Consider the following 19,434-nt stretch of genomic DNA (forward strand, 5'->3'; position numbering starts at 1 on the left):
ATATCACACTGTTTTCATAATTAAGTTAATGAAATCTTAAGAAAGTTATCAATGACCACTTACATTTTAAAAATTATAATATATGAGTTTTGTTTTTTTTTGTTTTTAATGATCATACTATATATTAATTTTTTTTTGTCATCTCATACTATATATTAATAGTATGTATATAGTTTAAGTGGAAATAGTAAAAAGTTATCAATGGCTTTACTAAAGCCTAATTCCATTCATCATTTTTCTGTTCGGTATTTTAACTTATTTTTCATTGATTCACCATCATTTTTTTTTGTTGAAACTGTTTATGTTACTTCCTCGTGTATGAAAAAAACTTAAAATCAACGTTACGTACTCCATCTTCAGTTAGATACTTGAAATTATTTTGTACAAAACTACGAGCCAATATTTGAATAACCCACAGGAAAGTTTTGTATCTGGACTTGGAGGCAAAATAAATTACATAGGAGTGTACGACGTATACTATTAACACATGTCGATAAGAGATGTAACATCTCAAATGAACATTTTATTCTTCCTTCGTGTTACTTAAGTATAACGGAATATATTGATGCTTTATTGGATATATATATAATACAGATTCATTAGAAAACGTGTAAATGAGCTGGCAAAGAACAGAAGTATCTTGATAAAAATGGAAGTCAATGTTGAAAGCTATGTTCAAAAAAAAAAAAATGGAAGTCAATGTATCCAATAAAAACGATCAGACCAATTCAAATTAGCAAAGCATTAAGCATACAATAATTCAAACCAAAACCGTTATAAAAACAAAGACATAATTAGGTGAAAGAGGCCAAACATGTACAACCGGCCAAAACAACCAAACCCCTATTTTATTTTCTTTCTGTTTCTTTCTCCGCTGTTTGGTCGTTTTCACGTTTGGCTAACCAACCAAACAAAGAATTCAAACGGAAGAAACAAACCAAACCTAAACTCCAAATACAAAAAACTAAACAAAACTTGTTTAGTTACGGATGTCTCAGGCCTTGGCTCCACCACCACTTCTGGTGGTCACCACCGTCGTCCCAGATCCCCCCCACCCTCCCCCACCACCTCAACAAAAGCCGTACGCTCTGCAATACGTGACGGAGCTTCTCAGCCGGATCGGTATCAAAGACACGGACAAAGATGGCAACATCAGCCCACAGAGCCCGAGAAGCCCAAGAAACAATATCCTCATGGGAAAGTACGAGCTAGGAAAGCTTCTCGGCCACGGAACCTTCGCTAAGGTCTATCTAGCCCTAAACATAAAATCCGGCGAAAACGTCGCCATCAAAGTCATCGACAAGGAGAAGATCATGAAGAGCGGTTTAGTCGCTCACATCAAACGAGAGATCTCCATCCTCCGCCGCGTGCGCCACCCTTACGTGGTCCACCTCTTCGAAGTCATGGCCACGAAGACCAAGATCTACTTCGTGATGGAGTACGTTCCAGGAGGGGAGCTATTCAACAAGGTGGCTAAAGGACGTCTGCCGGAGGACACCGCCCGGAGATATTTCCAGCAGCTGATCTCCTCCGTGTCCTTCTGCCACGGACGAGGCGTCTACCACCGTGACCTTAAACCGGAGAATCTGCTCTTAGACGCTAAAGGCAACCTCAAAGTCTCTGACTTCGGTCTCAGCGCGGTGGCAGAGCAGCTCCGTATAGACGGGCTCTGCCACACGTTCTGTGGGACTCCGGCGTATCTTGCGCCGGAGGTTTTGACGAGGAAAGGGTATGATGCGGCTAAGGCTGATGTGTGGTCTTGCGGAGTGATATTATTCGTGTTGATGGCTGGTCACATCCCGTTTTACGACAAGAACATAATGGCTATGTACAAGAAGATTTACAAAGGGGAGTTTCGTTGTCCTCGTTGGTTTTCATCTGATCTTATCCGGTTATTGACTCGGCTTCTCGATACTAATCCGGATACTCGGATCACTATACCGGAGATCATGAAGAGTAGATGGTTCAAGAAAGGATTCAAACATGTGAAATTTTACATAGAAGATGATAAGTTATGTAGGGAAGACGAGGAGGAGGAAGAAGAGTCGTATTCCTCTGGTCGTTCATCAACGGTTTCAGAGAGTGATGCGGAGTTTGACGTGAAGAGGATCGGTTCAATGCCGAGGCCCGCGAGCTTAAACGCGTTTGATATAATATCGTTTTCTTCGGGGTTTGATTTATCGGGGTTGTTTGAGGAAGGAGGAGAAGGGACGAGGTTTTTGTCAGGCGCTCCTGTTTCGGAGATCATAGCGAAGCTGGAGGAGATTGCGAGGGTTGTTAGCTTTACGGTGAGGAAGAAGGAGTGGAGTTTGAGGTTAGAAGGGTGTAGGGAAGGTGCGAAGGGGCCGTTGACGATTGGAGCTGAGATATTTGAGCTGACGCCGTCTCTTGTGGTGGTGGAGGTGAAGCAGAAGGGAGGAGATAGAGATGAGTATGAAGAGTTTTGTAATAAGAAACTCAGACCGGAGCTGGAGAAACTAATGCATAACCGAGGAGGAGATAAAGGAAAAGGAGATGTTGTTGTAGAAGAAGAAGCAATGTGTTTGCCGTGTGATACTGTATAGTAATACAAGGAAGGCTGAGAACAAAGAATACAAGAAATTAACATTCTTTTGTTACTATTGAGTCTATTTATTATTTGTTATATGGTTATGGTGCGGTATTGGGATGTTACAGAGGTTTTTAAGATGCACTTCAATCTAGGACATCTCCGTAATCTCCCAGTCTATTTATGTGTGAGTGTGTGTGTGTGTGTTTGTGTAAGTGTTACTGTAACGGTGAGTGATAGGAAGAAGAGCGAAGGAAAAGATACAAAAGGATATATCTGAGTAATTAGTCAGTTTTTGCTGGTTGCTTATAGAGCCAGTTTTTTTTTGTCAGATTGCTCATATAATCTTGTAAATACTTGTAACACAAGATACGAGCTTAATTGAAATTCTTTCTCGGCCTTCCCCTATTTAACTGTTTCGTGCGTCCTAAGCTATAATATTTTGCTCCATGAGAATGAAGGTTTTAAGGTGCAAAGATCTGCATGGCAAGATAACATGGTGATGTATAAGATGTTACCTCAAACTCTTGTTCTTATTGGAAATACATTACTTATGTTGAGCCTGTATAGTTCTATTTTCGGTTTTGTTTTTTTCTCAAGTGTGATTGACATGCGAATGATAAGAAGATGTGAATAAAATAAGCAAAAGGAGTACTGAGGAATCGAGTTTATTTGCTTAAGCCAAAGATGAGTGATTCTTATTAGGTAAACTCAGCTGCACAATCACAGACTTACTTTTACATCGGTGAAAGAAATAACTATATTCCAGCAACTGCTAATGAAGTTGAAACGCTTCTATAATAAACCTGATGATTATGAGGAGGTACATCTCTCACTCACTCTCATGGAAGAGATGTATGAGCAACCAGTTCCTGAAAAATATGAAGCAAACACCAATGAGTTATATATAGCTAATGTTTTATTCTGAATGTGAAAACATCAGATACTTACTTCGGAAAATCGGATATGATCTCTGTGCATGTATGAAGTCTTTACAATAGTTTCCCACTTGGAAACATTCCTGGAGTTGTCATTAAGATCCTGCTTTTGAGGATTGAACCGATATCTACGCGAAGGTATCTGAGATGTTACTGAAGGCAGATTATGCCAAAGCCAAGACTCAGAAGGCTTCTTGGGCGACGGTGGTGCAAGAGGAGACCGATCTTTCCCGCTTTTAATACTAATATTCTCGAAGTCTTCATGCTCAAGATTGGTGTATGGTTTCTTCTCTGCTTCCTCCATGTCTACATATACTGCCTTCTCCAAGAGAGAGCTGGTGGAACCGTTGTCTTTTGAATAGAGTAATTCCTGAGAGCTGCTTATGTTTCTAATATGCTTGTTCAACCTGTTAGCTCTCAGGTTCTCGGTCTCCTTACGAGTGTCATGGAAACACGTGGCGTTTGCAGTGCGGAATGGTGACATGCATCTAGGGTGTCTGTAAGGAGATGAAGACCTACTTGCAGCACAACTTAGGTTTGATGCAGAGTTGAACTTCTTCCCCATGCTAGGATGAACCGGAGATTGAACTTTACCACTCAACTTCTGCTTCGAAACTGAATCAAGAGCCAGCTGAAAAATTTACAAGAGCTAAATCATCAGCAAGTGTCTAATAAAACTGAAAATAAATAAATAAGTGTAATGCTTGAACCTGTTTGACAGATTGGAATCGAGATTTGAGTTGAGAAACCTTGCTTGACTTGACTTGATCATTGCGTTTGGTTTTAAAACCAGGCACTGTGTTTAGCATACCTAGAGATTCTTTAAAGCGCAACTGTGGCAACATGCCACAACCTCTCCTTGGAAGATAAGCATACTCAGAAACTTCATCATCACCCTCCTCGCTTTCTTCATCATCTATGTGTTGGTGGTCATAACAAGGCAAGACTAAAGACTCATCATACCTTTTAGAAGTTTGCCGCTTCTCCTCCGGTACTAACTCTCTTATCTGTAACGTTGGTTCAGACATGCAACTAGATGGTTTTCGATTCAAAGCATAATGAGTCTGCTCCACAGTCATAGCCTTAGCAGCTGGTAAAAAACGATTCAACATGAAGTCCCGAGATTGAGGATCATCAGAAGGGTTTAGCGTTTTCTTCTTTTCAGCAACAACACCATAACCACTCACACCACTTATGCTTTGGTTTACAGAGAACGAATCCTTTGGAGAGAGTGTATCACGAGCATCAGAAAACACATCCTCTGACTCTTCCTCTTCATCAACTTGTTTAGTCTTTGAACTCAGGTTTCTATCAATGGCTTTCCCTGGAGGAAGACACGGTGTGAAGACTTCATGAGTTGTGGTGGAATCATTTCCTTTTAATTTCCCAGGAGCTTGCTCCCATGTGAAAGGAACAGAGGCAGACTCGGTGAAGTGATCTAAACCCATATCTGGTACAAGAACTGGAACAGAGGAAGTATCATCATGAGTGAAGTCAAATGTCTTGTTTCTACGCACAGAGACAGCTGATGTCTTCTGAATCCGCCTTGTTGAAAGAAGAGGTGCTTCCAAGTTCAGTTTCCTCTCTGCCATACTTGAGGAAGTTGCTATGATTGGCTCACACACTCATTTGTGAAAATGCTTTTTAGATTCTACAGAACAGATCTGAATAGATAATACAAACATAATTATCTTTTAGTAATTTGGATTCTATGTCCATGCAAAAACCATACAATTATAATAATAATTTAGGGGGTGTTAGTGGGGATGAGATTTATAATGAGTCTTAGAATTTCTAAGTCTAGTGTTATTGGTTTATAGATTCTCATATTCTCATTAAAATCTATTGTTATTGGTTTGATGATTCTATAATTCTATACAAAATCATTTGTTATTCAAAAAGTTTAGATTTTAATGATTCTACAAATCTATTAAAATAAGTGTTATTGAGAGTTGAATTCTTATCATTTTAACTCACAAATTAAGATTTTGAGAATACTACATGTTTACCTTGAATTCTTAGAATCATTACATTACTTTATTTTCATAGATTTTTACAATATACAAAATTCTCTACATCTCTTTTCAAATTTAACAAATCTCTCAACTTTTAAAATCATCAAACTCTATAGAAATCTAAATCCCACTAACACCCCCTTAGATATTATCACTTTCTTCTGAATATATATACAAATCATAATTATGTTTTAGTAATTTGAATTCTATCCATGCAAAAACCATATAATTATAATAATCATATACATTCGGATTATTAATTGAATAATAATAAGCAAACAAAAGAGAATACCTCTTCCTGAACTTTTTCTCTACTAGAAACTTCAGTTTAATACTATAATAATTAAATACTAAAGAATTTTGGGATTTAATGTTAAAGTATTTAAGAATCTAGTGATCATATATTCATCTCATATCTGCAATTCAGACCCCTGGTGATATGAAACAATTTGAATTATTTTCGCAACTGATTACAAAATCCACTTCGGTTATAATTAAATCCATTTTTACAATCAAGTAAAAGGAAAACTCGTGAAATCGTATAGAAGCTAGAGTATAAACGAAAACTAACTTGAGAGTGCGCATTGCGCAGAGAGAATCGTCTTCAGTATCTTTTTGAAGCCTTCTACACGTCTAGAGATAGAGGAAGAGGCTTGAGAGACTTAAAAGAATGAATGAGTCCTGAGAGACTTGAGAAAACGTAAGAGAGAGACAAAGGTAAAGCTTTTTATTTATTTTCATCGAAATGTGCCGTGAAGATGAAGGAGGCGAAGATGATGGGACTCGTAGAAAAAGTCACGAGGGGACTGGAGCATTTCGAGGTGGGACAGTTACTACTCTTTAACTCTCTTCTCTCTGTAACACTCCTATGTATGTACATTAATAGAAGTGGTCTGTCTATTTAATGCAAGTTTTCACCGCACCGAAACAAACCGACTTCGATTATAATTATTGGTTGAACCAAACTAATTTCATTTCTGTAAATTTTGATTGTCTCATTGTTGATTTGTCACAAATAAAATGGTTTTCAAGTTTCAAAAATTACAGGTTTTGTCTTTAGTGCCAGGGCCGGCTCAGTGGGAGGGACAAGCAGTGCGACCGTTCCGGACCCAAGTCCGTGTCTCTCCGTATAATAATAATTAGGGGGTCCAATTTTTTTATAAATCTATATTTTTATATATAAAAAATTATAAATATAATAAATCAAAATAAAAAGAACCCAGAATTATTTGATATATATATAGTTTTATTTTCATTACAAATATATACAAAATATTACATATTAAATTTTATATATATTTTAAACATTATATATGTATAAATTTTAGAGGGTAAAATTTTTTTTTTGCCTTAGGACCCCTAAGAATGTTGAGCCGGCCTACAGTGCCATTACTTATAATTTGCTAATCGAGCACTGAGTATTGTAGAAGATTATTAAAATCATTAGTATACAATTATGAGGCCCTTTTACTTGCATTTTTGTGGAATAAAGTAAGTTGTCGACCGACACATTAGAGAATGATGGAATCAAATAATTTTTAGCGACACCAACCGAAGTCTCAATCTATCATATCCAGTTAGTTACTTCTATAATAGATTGGTATAGAAGACGGTCCAGCCAGTTAAGAATAACAACTCCAAAATGAATCACTAAATAAACAAACACCAAGTTAACTCGCTTATATTTCAATGAATACTATTATACCATTACTGTACCAGGAAGTTTATTTAAATAAAAGTGCTCACTTTCCTTAGAAACTTGAGAAAGTTTGGATATATGCTAAAGAAGTAATGGTATACTGTACTATAGATGTAATGAGTACTTTTAAATTATGATCTTTTTCGGTTGCACAAAATGAATGACAATAGATCTATTGTCATTCTCTAATCTCTATAGTTTCCCATAATCATTCAATCCGATTACTCAAAAATCAATCTGCATTGGCTAATCTAATTCAGACATAATGACTAAACAGTAAAAGCTATCATCATCATGCAATGGAATCCCATCCCATACTGCAACTAACAAATAGAAGATTATTTATTTTACAACTTTATATAAATTTTTTTGTATATTAACTGTTTTATGAAATCCCTTTGACAAATAAAATTATTAGTTAAATTCGTTGGAGTGTTGTATATTGGCTTGGTGCTAAAAAGATTCTGAACCAAAGTGACTAGTTAGTGAGGAATAGCCAAATTGCACACTGATAACAAAAAGTCTAGTTATAGCCACAACGCATGATGTCACATGGATCCAAATTCGCTGATCATGTGCCTTACATTTTTGTTCCAGACATCTCAATAGATAAGATGATAGCTTCCCCTGCTCAAGTGCTCATGCGTAAGCCACATCCCACATTGTTTTTATTGCAATTGACCAGAATCCATATCCCACATAGTTTATTATATTCGAATACTTTATGCAAAACAAAATCTTGTCTACACCTACTACGATACGATCTGTAAATAAAAACGTTCACAGGTACAGAGAACACCACAATCCACGATAACATTCAAAGTGAACCAAAATTAAGATAAATCAAAAGCGTTTTAACAGAGAGACAAGGAACAGAATTAGATCGTCGACAAAACACACAAAAAAAAAGATTTCAGTTCTGCTCTTGAGCTTCTGCAGCCTCCTTGTCTTCGTTGGCCGCAGCCATTAATTCATCAAACTTCTCAGACTTGGCGAGCGTTATCTCAATCTGCAAATCGTGAAGCCACATAATTAGCTAACAATGTAGCCGATTTCAGGAAGAAAAACAAAAAAAACAGGAATGAAGATTGATTATTCACAACTATACCTTGGGTTTCTGCACAGGACGACCCCTTGCACCGTCCTTGATATCCACAGTGGAAGTCATGATCTCTACAAGAAGAAACAAGTTCGAAATAAGCAAACTTCACTAGAATCTTTGAAAATCTCTTAATAACAATACGCGCGTTCAAGGTTGAGAAGATGGATATTCTTACTCTTTTCAACAGCAAAACCACTGTTCTTCAATATCTCAGCAACGGTAACAACCGTAGCAATAGCTGCACAATTAAATGTCTGATGAGAAACCAGAATAATCTCTTCAAATAAAGAAAGTTACAGATAACACAAGGTAAAAAGATTATAAAAATCCTAAATCTCATAACAATAAATGAAAAATTGATACTCTGAATTAAATAAACTCAGTTACATTGCTTAAAAGTTAAAAACAAGCAAATAAAATTACCCATTCCAAGTGCAGACAACTCCACATCTGCGTACTGCTGCATGTACCTCTATGGAAAAACAAGACATAAGAGTCACTTGACAAGACATAAAACAACTTTAAACAGTTTCAAAACATTACCAAACACAGCAATAACTCATAATGTCTGTATAAGACAGAATCATAGCTCATAGTGTACAGAGGCAGTAACAAACCCCATTGATACATATTCACAAGAACAATCACAGAAATAGAGTGCGAATCGGTAGATTCCAACCCTCATATGAAATCGATTATGAAGGGAGTTTAGTACCTTGGCGAGATTGACGTAGAAGAACAATGGTTTCTTAGTGTTTGAAACTTGAATCCGATTCTTCTTCTGTGAATCAACGGCCAAGCTCATGTTGTTAACTCCTTCTGTGATCCCTTCCATTGTGATGATTAAACTTAGAGATAAAAACACGGATACACTTCTCTCCTCTCTCTCTCTCTCTCTTTCGATTTATATTTCTCAGAAACGAGACGATGAAGTTTTCTCCTTAACCAAACCCCCAAAAAACCCTAACTCGGATAAGCAAAACGGCGTCGTTTGAACCCAACCTCAAAAATATTCTAATGGGCCAAAGCCCATGCCCCCAAAGCCCATGGCCCAATAAGTAATTTATTTTCGGAAAAGGAAATAAACTTTGAGACGTTATCCGATCAGATCATTCGAGAACACACTCGCCGGAGCCACCAGCCATGCCGGTGTTCAAGGCGCCGTTCAACGGCTACTCAGTGAAATTCAGCCCCTTCTACGAGTCCCGCCTCGCCGTCGCCACCGCTCAGAACTTCGGAATCCTCGGAAACGGCAAGATCCACGTCCTCGAGCTCTCCCCCGGCCCTCCCGGCGTCACCGAGTCCGTCTCCTTCGACACCGCCGACGCCGTCTACGACGTCTCCTGGTCCGAATCCCACGACTCCGTCCTCGTGGCCGCCCTCGGAGACGGCTCCGTCAAGATCTACGACACGTCCCTCCCGCCTCCCTCCAACCCGATCAGATCCTTCCAGGAGCACGCGCGTGAGGTCCACTCCGTCGACTACAACCCCACGCGCCGCGACTCTTTCCTCACGGCGTCGTGGGACGACACCGTGAAGCTCTGGGCCATGGATCGCCCCGCGAGCATACGGACCTTCAAGGAGCACGCGTACTGCGTTTACCAAGCCGTGTGGAACCCCAAGCACGGCGACGTCTTCGCCTCCGCTTCCGGCGACTGTACGCTCCGGATCTGGGACGTGCGCGAGCCTGGCTCCACGATGATCATCCCTGGTCATGATTTTGAGATACTGTCGTGTGATTGGAACAAGTATGATGATTGTGTTTTAGCGACTTCCTCGGTGGATAAGACGATTAAGGTGTGGGATGTGAGGAGTTATAGAGCTCCCTTGGCTGTGCTGAATGGGCATGGGTACGCGGTGAGGAAGGTGAAGTTCTCGCCGCATAGGAGGAGTTTGATTGCTTCTTGCTCGTATGATATGAGTGTGTGTCTTTGGGACTATATGGTGGAGGATGCGTTGGTGGGGAGGTATGATCATCATACTGAGTTTGCTGTTGGGATTGATATGAGTGTTCTTGTTGAAGGTTTGATGGCGAGTACTGGTTGGGACGAGCTTGTCTATGTTTGGCAACAAGGGATGGATCCAAGAGCGAGTTAAGTGGTCTGTGATGATCAAAGTTCAAAACAGTTTCCTCTTTTATTTATTGTGGAATTGGGTTAGTTTTGTTTGTTGGAATAAAAAAAAGTTGGGGGTCTTTGGATAAAAGGGGATGTAATTGATGGAAAATTTCATATATGAAAGAAGGTTTTCTTTTGAATTGTGATTGATAATAATGAGTATATGTGTTAATGTAGCCACCGATCCATGTGTTGTATCGACCCTTTTGGTCGTTGGGATTAATTCAAGGACGTGTTGCCCGATGGTAGTCATATGTTGTCACTAGGCCTGAGTATCGGTTCGGGTAGTTCGGATAAGAAATCCATTTACTACTTGACTTATTTTCGGTTCGGTTCGGATAGTTTCGGGATTAATTCAAGGGAGTGTCTATTGACTTCATCGACTTGTTGCTCGATGGCAGCCATATGCTGTCACTATATTGTGTACCTGTTGAATCAGAACTTGAAACTATTTAAATCTAACTGCATAGTGATTCTAATTCAAGTTCGCAGCTATTCACAACAATCCCTTATATATTAATTGAGGAACATTTGAAAAGATGTAACCTCAATTTTGTATTAATTAAAAGAGGCCCCAATGCATAGGTGGCACTCAATTAGGTAGTCAATTACATTCAATTGAAAAATAAGTAGGTCCACATTCGATTTTTATATGTTGTTAGATACATAAGTTGATCAAACTATATGATATAATGATATGATATGATATTTTCTTTCCTTAAATAAAACCTACGGAATTACCATAAATGACTAATATATATATGACAATTAATGAGTTTAATAATAAAGATTTGATAACAATGTATATCTCCTCCATCATTTTTTTGTTTAATTTTATATTATTAAAATAAATTAAACAATCAAATTAGCTATAAAAATAAAATTTAGATTTTTTCGTATATGTTATATTTTAAATTTTTAAAAACGACAATAAATGACTACAACTATTAAAATTATTATGTTAAAAATTAATGATCAATGGTTTAACATTTTTATTATAAGAAGATACACATGATTTTAAAACCATATGAGTAAAAAATATCATTTAATAATAAAATAAATAAATATATATATATATATATTAAACACTATATACCATAAGATTACATAAATATTTTAATATTAAAACTTTCAATGAATTTTCAAGAACATTTATAAATTATAAACTTATTAAAGATTTCAGATTGAAAATTTTGTTATCGATGATTTAAATATTTTGTTATAAAACGATATGAACGATCATAGAACCGTATGATTATAAATTCTTATTTAATAAATAACTATATAAAATATACTATTCTTAGAAAAATAGGTTGGTCCATCTTGACATACATTATATTTTTTATTAAACTAACTATCGAATTGATAAATAATCTACCAAAATTTTTTTTGCACTTTCCTTAAATAAAAGCTACGAAATTACCTAATATGATTAACGTATATATGAAAATTAATTATAATGAATAATAAATATTTGATAACAACTTTTGTATCTTAGTTCTTTTTTTAATTTTATATTATTAAAATATATTTAAAAATCACATTAAATATATAATAAAAACATTTTTAATTTTTCTTATATGTTATATTTTGAATTTTTCAAAACGTCTATAAATTATTAGAAATTTGAAGATCCCCACTCTGAAAATTTTGTGATCAATAGATTATTTTTTTGTCATAATAAGTTACAAATGATCATAAAATTATATTAATATGAACTTTTATTTAATATTATAAGAAGATACACATTATTTTAAAACCATATGAGTAAAAAATATCATTTAATAATAAAACATATATATTTATATATATATATATATATATAGATTATACTATATACCATAAGATTACATAAATATTTTAATATTAAACTTTCAATGAATTTTCAAAAACATTTATAAATTATAAACTTATTAACGATTTCACATTGAAAATTTTGTTATCGATGATTTAAATATTCAGTTATAAAATGATATGAATGATCATAAAACTGTATGATTATAAATTCTCATTTAATAAATGACTATATAAAATATACTATTCTTAGAAAAATAGGTTGGTCCATCTTGACTTACATTATATTTTTATTAAACTAACTATCGAATTGATAAATAATCTACCAAAATTTTTTTTGCACTTTCCTTTATTAGAAGCTACGAAATTACCTAATATGATTAACGTATATATGAAAATTAATTATTATGAATAATAAATATTTGATAACAATTTTGGTATCTTAGTTCTTTTTTTTTAATTTTATATTATTGAAAGATATTAAAAAATCACATTAAATATATAATAAAAACATTTATATTTTTTCTTATATGTTATATTTGAATTTTTCAAAACGTCTATATATTATTAGAAATTTGAATATTCCCACTCTGAAAATTTTGTGATCAATAGATTATTTTTTTGTTATAATAAGTTACAAATAATCATAAAATATAACGCATATGAATTTTTATTTAATAAATATTCAAACTAAATAATATATATATATATATATATATAAACACTAATGATTTAAAGCAACAAGATTGGCTGATCAATTTAGTCGTCCAGTTGAAATCTTTCAAAAGTATGTGAAAGACTAAAGTCAAAGTAAATATGGATTTAGAATAGTAGTTATATTTTACTAACCAAATACCGAAAAAAACTGAACCGAACCGAAACCAACCCGATATCTGGATTGAACACCCGTAATCCAAATGAAGCCAAACTATTGTTTTATTCTCCAAAATATAATAAAAATAATAACTTAATCCCGCGCAAGGCGCGGGTCTTATCCTAGTTTAGATTAATTTGTGTGCGGGAAGAGTTCTATTTGACAAGATCTTTAAGTCACTTCAGACTGACTCAACAATTTTCTTCTTTCGTATATCTCCACTAGATCAAATCATATTATTATAAACCGGTTACGGGAATGACATGAATCAAAATCTCAAATGAAGGTAAGTAGATTGTATATGATGTCCACGAGTACATCTATGAACGGGAAGAACTTCATCCGATATAATTACTGGATTCTGCATCTTCATGCTTTGTTTGTTTTGCATCCAAAAGTATAGTCTCCATCTTATCAGCGCTATGCAACTTCTTTAGTCCAAGATACCAAACACCAAACTAAACTTAAAAGTCCAAAAAGAAAAACAAATTAAGACACTTTAGAACTTATACAGAAAGACTCATTAGGATTGTAAATATGAGGAAAACACGAAGGAAAACTACATAAGCATACACAAAATAGTTGAAACATGGGACTCAAAAAGTCTATTGATCACAAGCCAAAAAAATCATTATTTGGTTTGAAACTTAATGTATAAATGATGCCAGCAGATCGAATGAGTAGTTAAAAGTCTTTTCTAAGCACTATTCGAACACAGGAGAACACTACTTTTAACTCCTTTGCCGTGGCCATACATTTCTCTTTTTGTTAGTGTAGGTTTCATTTGTATTTGTATTTCTAAACTTTGTCATTGGTGTTTTTCCAATCGAAGTAGCGATGGTTAAGTCTATATACGTTTTAGTAGCGTGTTCATCCATGTTTTTTTGTTCCTCCATGTTTAATTATCAGAATGAAAACAATTAGACTAAAATCCTATAATTTTTTGTTCATTAGCTAAAAGTTTACTCGTTTGTTTTACTGATAACAATGTCTATTTATTGAACTTTTGAATATACTAAGAAAACTAAAATATATCCAAAATATTATATAATGTTTTGAGAAACTCTATGAGATACATTTGATAAGGATATATTGATTTAAGTTTCTAGTTCCTATATTATTTGTATTGAAATGTAAAATGAGGAGTAACCAAGTAAAGATGTTGATCTGCTTTTAAGAAATTTGATTCAAACTTCAAAGTAAACAAAATCTTTCTCTTGAATATTTTTTTTTTGATGAAAGGACTATTATGAACCAATCTTCTAAAATACATAATAAGCATCGCAGCCGCAAAAGAAAACGAGTGAAAACTCTTCTTTTGAAAGAAAACGATGCGTTTTCCTCAATCTTCATTTATGCTTTCTAAGTGCGGCCTCCAAACGCCAACGCGCCCCTTTCTCCGTTCTTTTTGAGTCGCGATTTTTTCCGACAGTATCTCCGTCAAGTACCGATCAGATATCAACAGTGACACATCCTTGTCGTAACTTTTATCTTTATCCCCATTCGACTTATCATCATCATGACCTTCTTCACGTTGCCGACGAGTCTGTGACCGCTTCTTGACGGCCTTTGCATTACGTTTATCGGATTTAGCTGCAAGCACGAGGAAGTAAATCTTCCCACGTTGGAGCTCAGCTTCCGGAGGGACGATGACGATCTTTGTGGCTGAGATGAGATCACCACGTTCTTGATGATCAGACTGTGAAGAAGAGGGTTTCTTGAGCACGTGCTTCGGGTGTGCCTTCATTACTTCTCCGGCGGTGATTGTGCCGCTGATCTCCTCCACATGGCCGTTTGAGTGTATGATGCGGATCACGTCCAGGGCTCCACATGGTAGGATGCAGGCGATGCAGCACCTGATCGTCTCCTTCATCCTCTTTTTGTTTTTAATGAAGAAAAATATAAAGTTTAAAGACTCTGGTTGTTGTAAAAATCATGAGAGCTGTGAGATTAAAATGACATAAAAATGAAAGAGAAAGAGAGAGACGTGAAGCAAGTGAAGAGAGAAGTTTAAATTGTATTTCTTTCGTTTTTTGGTACTCTTTTTTTGTGAGGATTTTAGACCATGTGTGTTATTATTTATAGTCATGTTTCTTTGGTGAGTTCTTTTATTGGACGGCCCCTTCTTATGGTGTGTTTTAATCTTTTGATGTTGCATAATGTATATCTTCATGAGTGTGTATTATATATAGTTTTATGGTTGATATTGTTGTCTGTTAGTTGCTCTTTTCCTGCTGTTTTTCAGCGGCTGGGTGTAGGAATATACGTTGAATAACGTTCACTTTTCTATTAACTATTTTGGATTTCTCGATTTTAAAATATTCACTGAACTAGTATTTTACCTAAAAGCTTATGGAAGGTTTTGAAACTTTCATTAGCTGCCAATGTTCATTTTCTATATGCATACCAACATTGCACCAAAACAGTGGTTAGGGAACTACGAATTGCCATCCGTATAAAATAATCATGAGATAACTAAGTGGGGTTTTGTCTTTTTGATTGAGATAGGAGATGATGTACATTGTCTTACAAGTACACAATATAATATCAAAAGTAAAATTTAAAAGCTTGATATATTATTCCTTTAGAAACATTCGTTTGAAATCGAACATAAACCATACGAAGATGTTGAATTATTTTGATAAAACCATAATATAAACAAACAAATGAAGGGAAAAGGGGTGAAATAACATATATTTAAGTATAGGAATATAACATAATTTGTATTTCTTTTTCTAGATGGTGATGAGACGGTTTCAAATAGATGGAATGAATAATTGCACCCAACGATTGAATGTGAATGTACTTTACCTTTTGGATCCATCGTCTACTACATTTGAGGGGACCCCTCTTCCTCGCTATAAAGTTTTCAATTATTTATTCTTCTTCTTTTCCTTAGTGTTTATATTATCTTATAATAAATTTCAGTTGTAAAATGCACAATGTGGCTGGGTAGACACATGTTATAGCATCATTTGGTCTCCATTATTATCACCACATATTGCACTTTCCACAATTTCATCAAGTTAAATCCTGATCTAAGCAACCATGCAAGACATTAAGCAGATAGTTGAAATATTTCTAGTTTCACCCTGAGTAGTCGCGGACTAATTATGCGTCATCTTATCATATTCTTAGACACCAAGTATCTTAGGTGCTTTGTAATATTAGATTGTAACTCAAAATTTGAGAAATAAAATTATATAGTAAAATGTTCGTGTTATAAATTTTATTATACAATTTGGACCCATGTTTTTTTTTTTCTTAAAAAAACTAGTTCGGTTCCAAACCCCACATAACAACTATTTGAACCACAACCGGACTGTGTGGTAATCAGAACTGATGCAGCGTGGCATGAAGGACTCCAACTCGCGGGGCTTGGATGGACAATTGGAGATATTGAAGGATCGAGAACCTTTACTGAACCAGCTCTTAATGTGGGTTCTCCCCTTATGGCGGAAGGTCTTGCAGTTAGAGAAGCGATCATGAAGTGCAGAAACCTCGGATTATCAAGGATCAGATGTGAATCAGATTCGGAACTACTCATCAGAGTACTAAACTCAGAAACTACCAATGCAGAGCTGTATGGTGTCTCCACCGATATCTTAGAGCTAGCCTTTTCTTTTGAATGTATTTCTTTTAATTGGATTCCTCGTGAAAGGAACTATGTAGCTGATGGTCTTGCAAAGCAGTGCTTAGCTGTTGAGCAAGCCATTATGGTTGCACCAAACTCTGGCTAAGTCCTTTAATGAAGTAGTTGTGTTTCAAAAAAGAACAACTTATTATCTTTACAATTTGTGTTTTTCCTATTGCCTTTTATTTGGTGTAATTAAGTTTTTTTTTTCATGTCATTGAGTGCCATCAAAGTCAATTCAACAAGAAATAGTCGAAAGTTTGATGACATTAGTTCAAACATTTTCAATGAATTATATATGATATGCATGCATGCATTCTGTTGGATTTCAGATCCTACTGCCTTATTCTTTTTTTCTTCTTCTTATTAGTTGTCTTTTGAAAATATATCTTAAAATAACTTTTTAAAACAAGATTAATACTACCAATGTTGGTTCAACTAAATATATAGAGTATGCTCTAAGAAGGTCAAGTTTTAACTGGTTCTTTTACTGAGATAACGACAAACCTTAATTAATTGTGGATTCATTTCACAAAACTTTTTTAAAAAATAACTCAGAGTATAAGACATACGCTATAAAATGAAGTAACATGATTAATAACAAACAGAAAACGAAAGGATAACGAAGAGAAGTGGGTTTTCAATATATATCCGGAAGCAAGATCATGTGGGTTTGCTTTCCTTTTGAAAGTGATTTGAGTCATGGACCCCCTCCTTTCTCATTCTACTTTCTTTCTCCCTTTTCCTACACATTTTAGTGTTTGGTGAACTTCTTTTAGCTTCTTTTTGAGCTTGATAGAATGTTTACAAATGTATTTGATTGCACGAATACGAAAAAAAATAGTTGAGACGACAACAAAAGTAGACAATATGCACACCCAACTCATACATTATTTTAGCTCCTTTTCATTTATAAAAAGTAACTAGATTAATATTGAATTTCATAGATATAACCCCTGGCTGGTATTTGGACACCAATGGTGGTAGGGCCTCACTATATACGAGATGGAGGAAGCCAGTAAGGGTCTTTGAAAGAAGTAGGTGCACCTTCAGGAGCTTGAAAATGATGTATTGTTGTATCAGCTACATTGTAAATACCAAAACCATGGCCTATAAAATAAATGGAGTTAGGCTTCAGACCGGAACAAGAACTAGCCTCGACGCAGAAAGCCTCGCTCATTGAAATAAATATGCACACATCTCCAATATCCTCTGTGTAATGCATGTATCTTCCTTCCGTCATCTTCTTCTCTCTAAACACCATGAACCTCCTTGTCGTGTAGTTACTTCCTTCATGGCTCGACGAGAAGAAGCGTTGTGCGTACCTGCGTGCACACAAAGCAACAATATAAGATACTGAAAAATATCCATGAAAACATTATAGTAATTATACTATATACAATATACTAATGTTCAAGAAATCGCTATGTGGTAATTAAGCGCCGGCTAAACCGACTTTTAAAAAAAAATTGTTATAGAAAATTGTTTTGGTTATGATTATATACCATTTGACAAGAAAACGTTCGCCACTGGAGGCTAACTCAACCAGGTGTTCCGTCCTGCAACACCAACCCAAAAGCTTCCACTCGGAATCATCCAACTCAGGAAGGTCGCGGAACATCAACTCATGGAAGCTAGGGACCTTGTTCTTCTTCAAATGGAGATCCCATGAGTACAAGGAGTTGCCTCCAGGACCAGGCAAGTAGAATCTACGCTCTCTCTTGGAATACATAAGAGTCGAGTTCTCCAACTTCTGCAAGTTATTCTCAGCCAAAATCTCCCCGACATTAGTCCAACGCATGTTAGAATGTGGTCTACATAGACTAAGCTGTCTATCCAACAGCTTTATAGCAACCACACAGTCTTGATCACTAGGAGAAGACGACATTGCCACGTTCCAGACAGCGTTTGTTTGGTTAGAGTATACAGCAACAAGCGAAGGCATAGGAATCATTGTGAGTGTTGACTTGGGACCCAAGGAACTGTAAAGGTCGCTGATACATAGCGAACGGTCATGGTCGTTAGAGAATATTCCCCATCCACGTGCACTTCCTATCTGTCTCGAACCAGCGACCTCTTCGGGGAATGTTATGTTGGGAACTGTAAGCATCTCTTCCTTGGTCGGATCAAACAAGAGGACGTCTCTGACGTCACTACCGTCCGGAAGATCATTCTTTAACGTAGTGCCAAGTAACAAATATGGAGTTGTAAAAGAAGATGAAAACAAACGAAAGCGTTTCTTGTGTATCTGCAAAGAAAAAACATCTTCTGTGAGAATGTCTTTTCGATTTGAGAAAGGTTGCAACCTTTAAATCCAGTAAAAGCAGAACAGCACTACAGTGAGAAAAGAAGAGAAGATTTACGAGGGCATGGCTCCAAGGAGAGAGTTTGATGAATCTTTGAGACATTGTCGAATGATATAACATAGAAACTCAAACTCGGGTTAACTGAAAGGGAAGAGATTGGCTAGAGGATGGAATTGCAGATGAGGTTGCTCGACGATATGCGTCACCGAGCTAAAAAGAGGAGGATAGGTTAAAAGTCAAACGCCTCTCAGGCAGAGTAGACAATACTTTCTTTATAATTTAACCCCACAAGTTTTATGTACTACAAAATATTCCTTTGAATTTCACAAATAAGAATTGTACCCTTTATAAAAAAAAATGCATCTGGGATTTTATTAATGGGTCAAAGTCTAACAAGACAAAGCCCG

The 19,434-nt window shown here is 35.7% G+C and overlaps 6 protein-coding genes across 7 annotated transcripts; 2 read left to right on the top strand and 4 right to left on the bottom strand.

Annotated features, from left to right (window-relative positions):
* Positions 1–765: 765 nt before the first annotated feature.
* On the top strand, positions 766–3,034 carry LOC106360040 (CBL-interacting serine/threonine-protein kinase 18). Its single transcript, XM_013799645.3, has one exon. It carries the CDS (start codon positions 990–992, stop codon positions 2,562–2,564), a length of 1,575 nt encoding a protein of 524 aa, XP_013655099.2. The 5' UTR covers positions 766–989; the 3' UTR covers positions 2,565–3,034.
* A 166-nt stretch (positions 3,035–3,200) lies between these two features.
* Positions 3,201–6,467, bottom strand: LOC106361658. 2 transcript variants are annotated; one of them, XM_048737935.1, is made up of 4 exons: positions 6,073–6,467; positions 4,197–5,150; positions 3,500–4,117; positions 3,201–3,420 (listed from the first exon to the last, which is right to left on the bottom strand). In XM_048737935.1, the coding sequence occupies exons 2-4, from the start codon at positions 5,076–5,078 to the stop codon at positions 3,391–3,393; spliced, it is 1,530 nt and encodes a 509-aa protein (XP_048593892.1). In that variant the 5' UTR covers positions 5,079–5,150; positions 6,073–6,467; the 3' UTR covers positions 3,201–3,390. The 2 variants fall into 2 exon arrangements, with proteins under 2 accessions (XP_048593892.1, XP_048593893.1); XM_048737936.1 differs by having other exon boundaries at positions 4,197–5,137; positions 6,073–6,460.
* A 1,470-nt stretch (positions 6,468–7,937) lies between these two features.
* Positions 7,938–9,307, bottom strand: BNAA08G18080D (uncharacterized protein At2g34160). Its single transcript, XM_013801449.2, has 5 exons — positions 9,018–9,307; positions 8,726–8,774; positions 8,478–8,540; positions 8,309–8,373; positions 7,938–8,209 (listed from the first exon to the last, which is right to left on the bottom strand). The coding sequence occupies exons 1-5, from the start codon at positions 9,135–9,137 to the stop codon at positions 8,114–8,116; spliced, it is 393 nt and encodes a 130-aa protein (XP_013656903.1). The 5' UTR covers positions 9,138–9,307; the 3' UTR covers positions 7,938–8,113.
* A 138-nt stretch (positions 9,308–9,445) lies between these two features.
* Positions 9,446–10,559, top strand: LOC106361659 (peroxisome biogenesis protein 7-like). Its single transcript, XM_013801448.3, has one exon. It carries the CDS (start codon positions 9,446–9,448, stop codon positions 10,397–10,399), a length of 954 nt encoding a protein of 317 aa, XP_013656902.2. The 3' UTR covers positions 10,400–10,559.
* Positions 10,560–14,233: 3,674 nt separating this feature from the next.
* On the bottom strand, positions 14,234–15,282 carry BNAA08G18100D. The gene has a single exon (XM_013799646.3). It carries the CDS (start codon positions 14,958–14,960, stop codon positions 14,430–14,432), a length of 531 nt encoding a protein of 176 aa, XP_013655100.2. The 5' UTR covers positions 14,961–15,282; the 3' UTR covers positions 14,234–14,429.
* A 1,754-nt stretch (positions 15,283–17,036) lies between these two features.
* LOC106360042 lies at positions 17,037–19,378 on the bottom strand. Its single transcript, XM_048737937.1, has 2 exons — positions 18,227–19,378; positions 17,037–18,046 (listed from the first exon to the last, which is right to left on the bottom strand). Exons 1-2 carry the CDS (start codon positions 18,829–18,831, stop codon positions 17,716–17,718), a joined length of 936 nt encoding a protein of 311 aa, XP_048593894.1. The 5' UTR covers positions 18,832–19,378; the 3' UTR covers positions 17,037–17,715.
* Positions 19,379–19,434: the final 56 nt, after the last annotated feature.

Source organism: Brassica napus, chromosome A8 (assembly GCF_020379485.1).
Source record: "Brassica napus cultivar Da-Ae chromosome A8, Da-Ae, whole genome shotgun sequence".
Taxonomy (NCBI): domain Eukaryota; kingdom Viridiplantae; phylum Streptophyta; class Magnoliopsida; order Brassicales; family Brassicaceae; genus Brassica; species Brassica napus.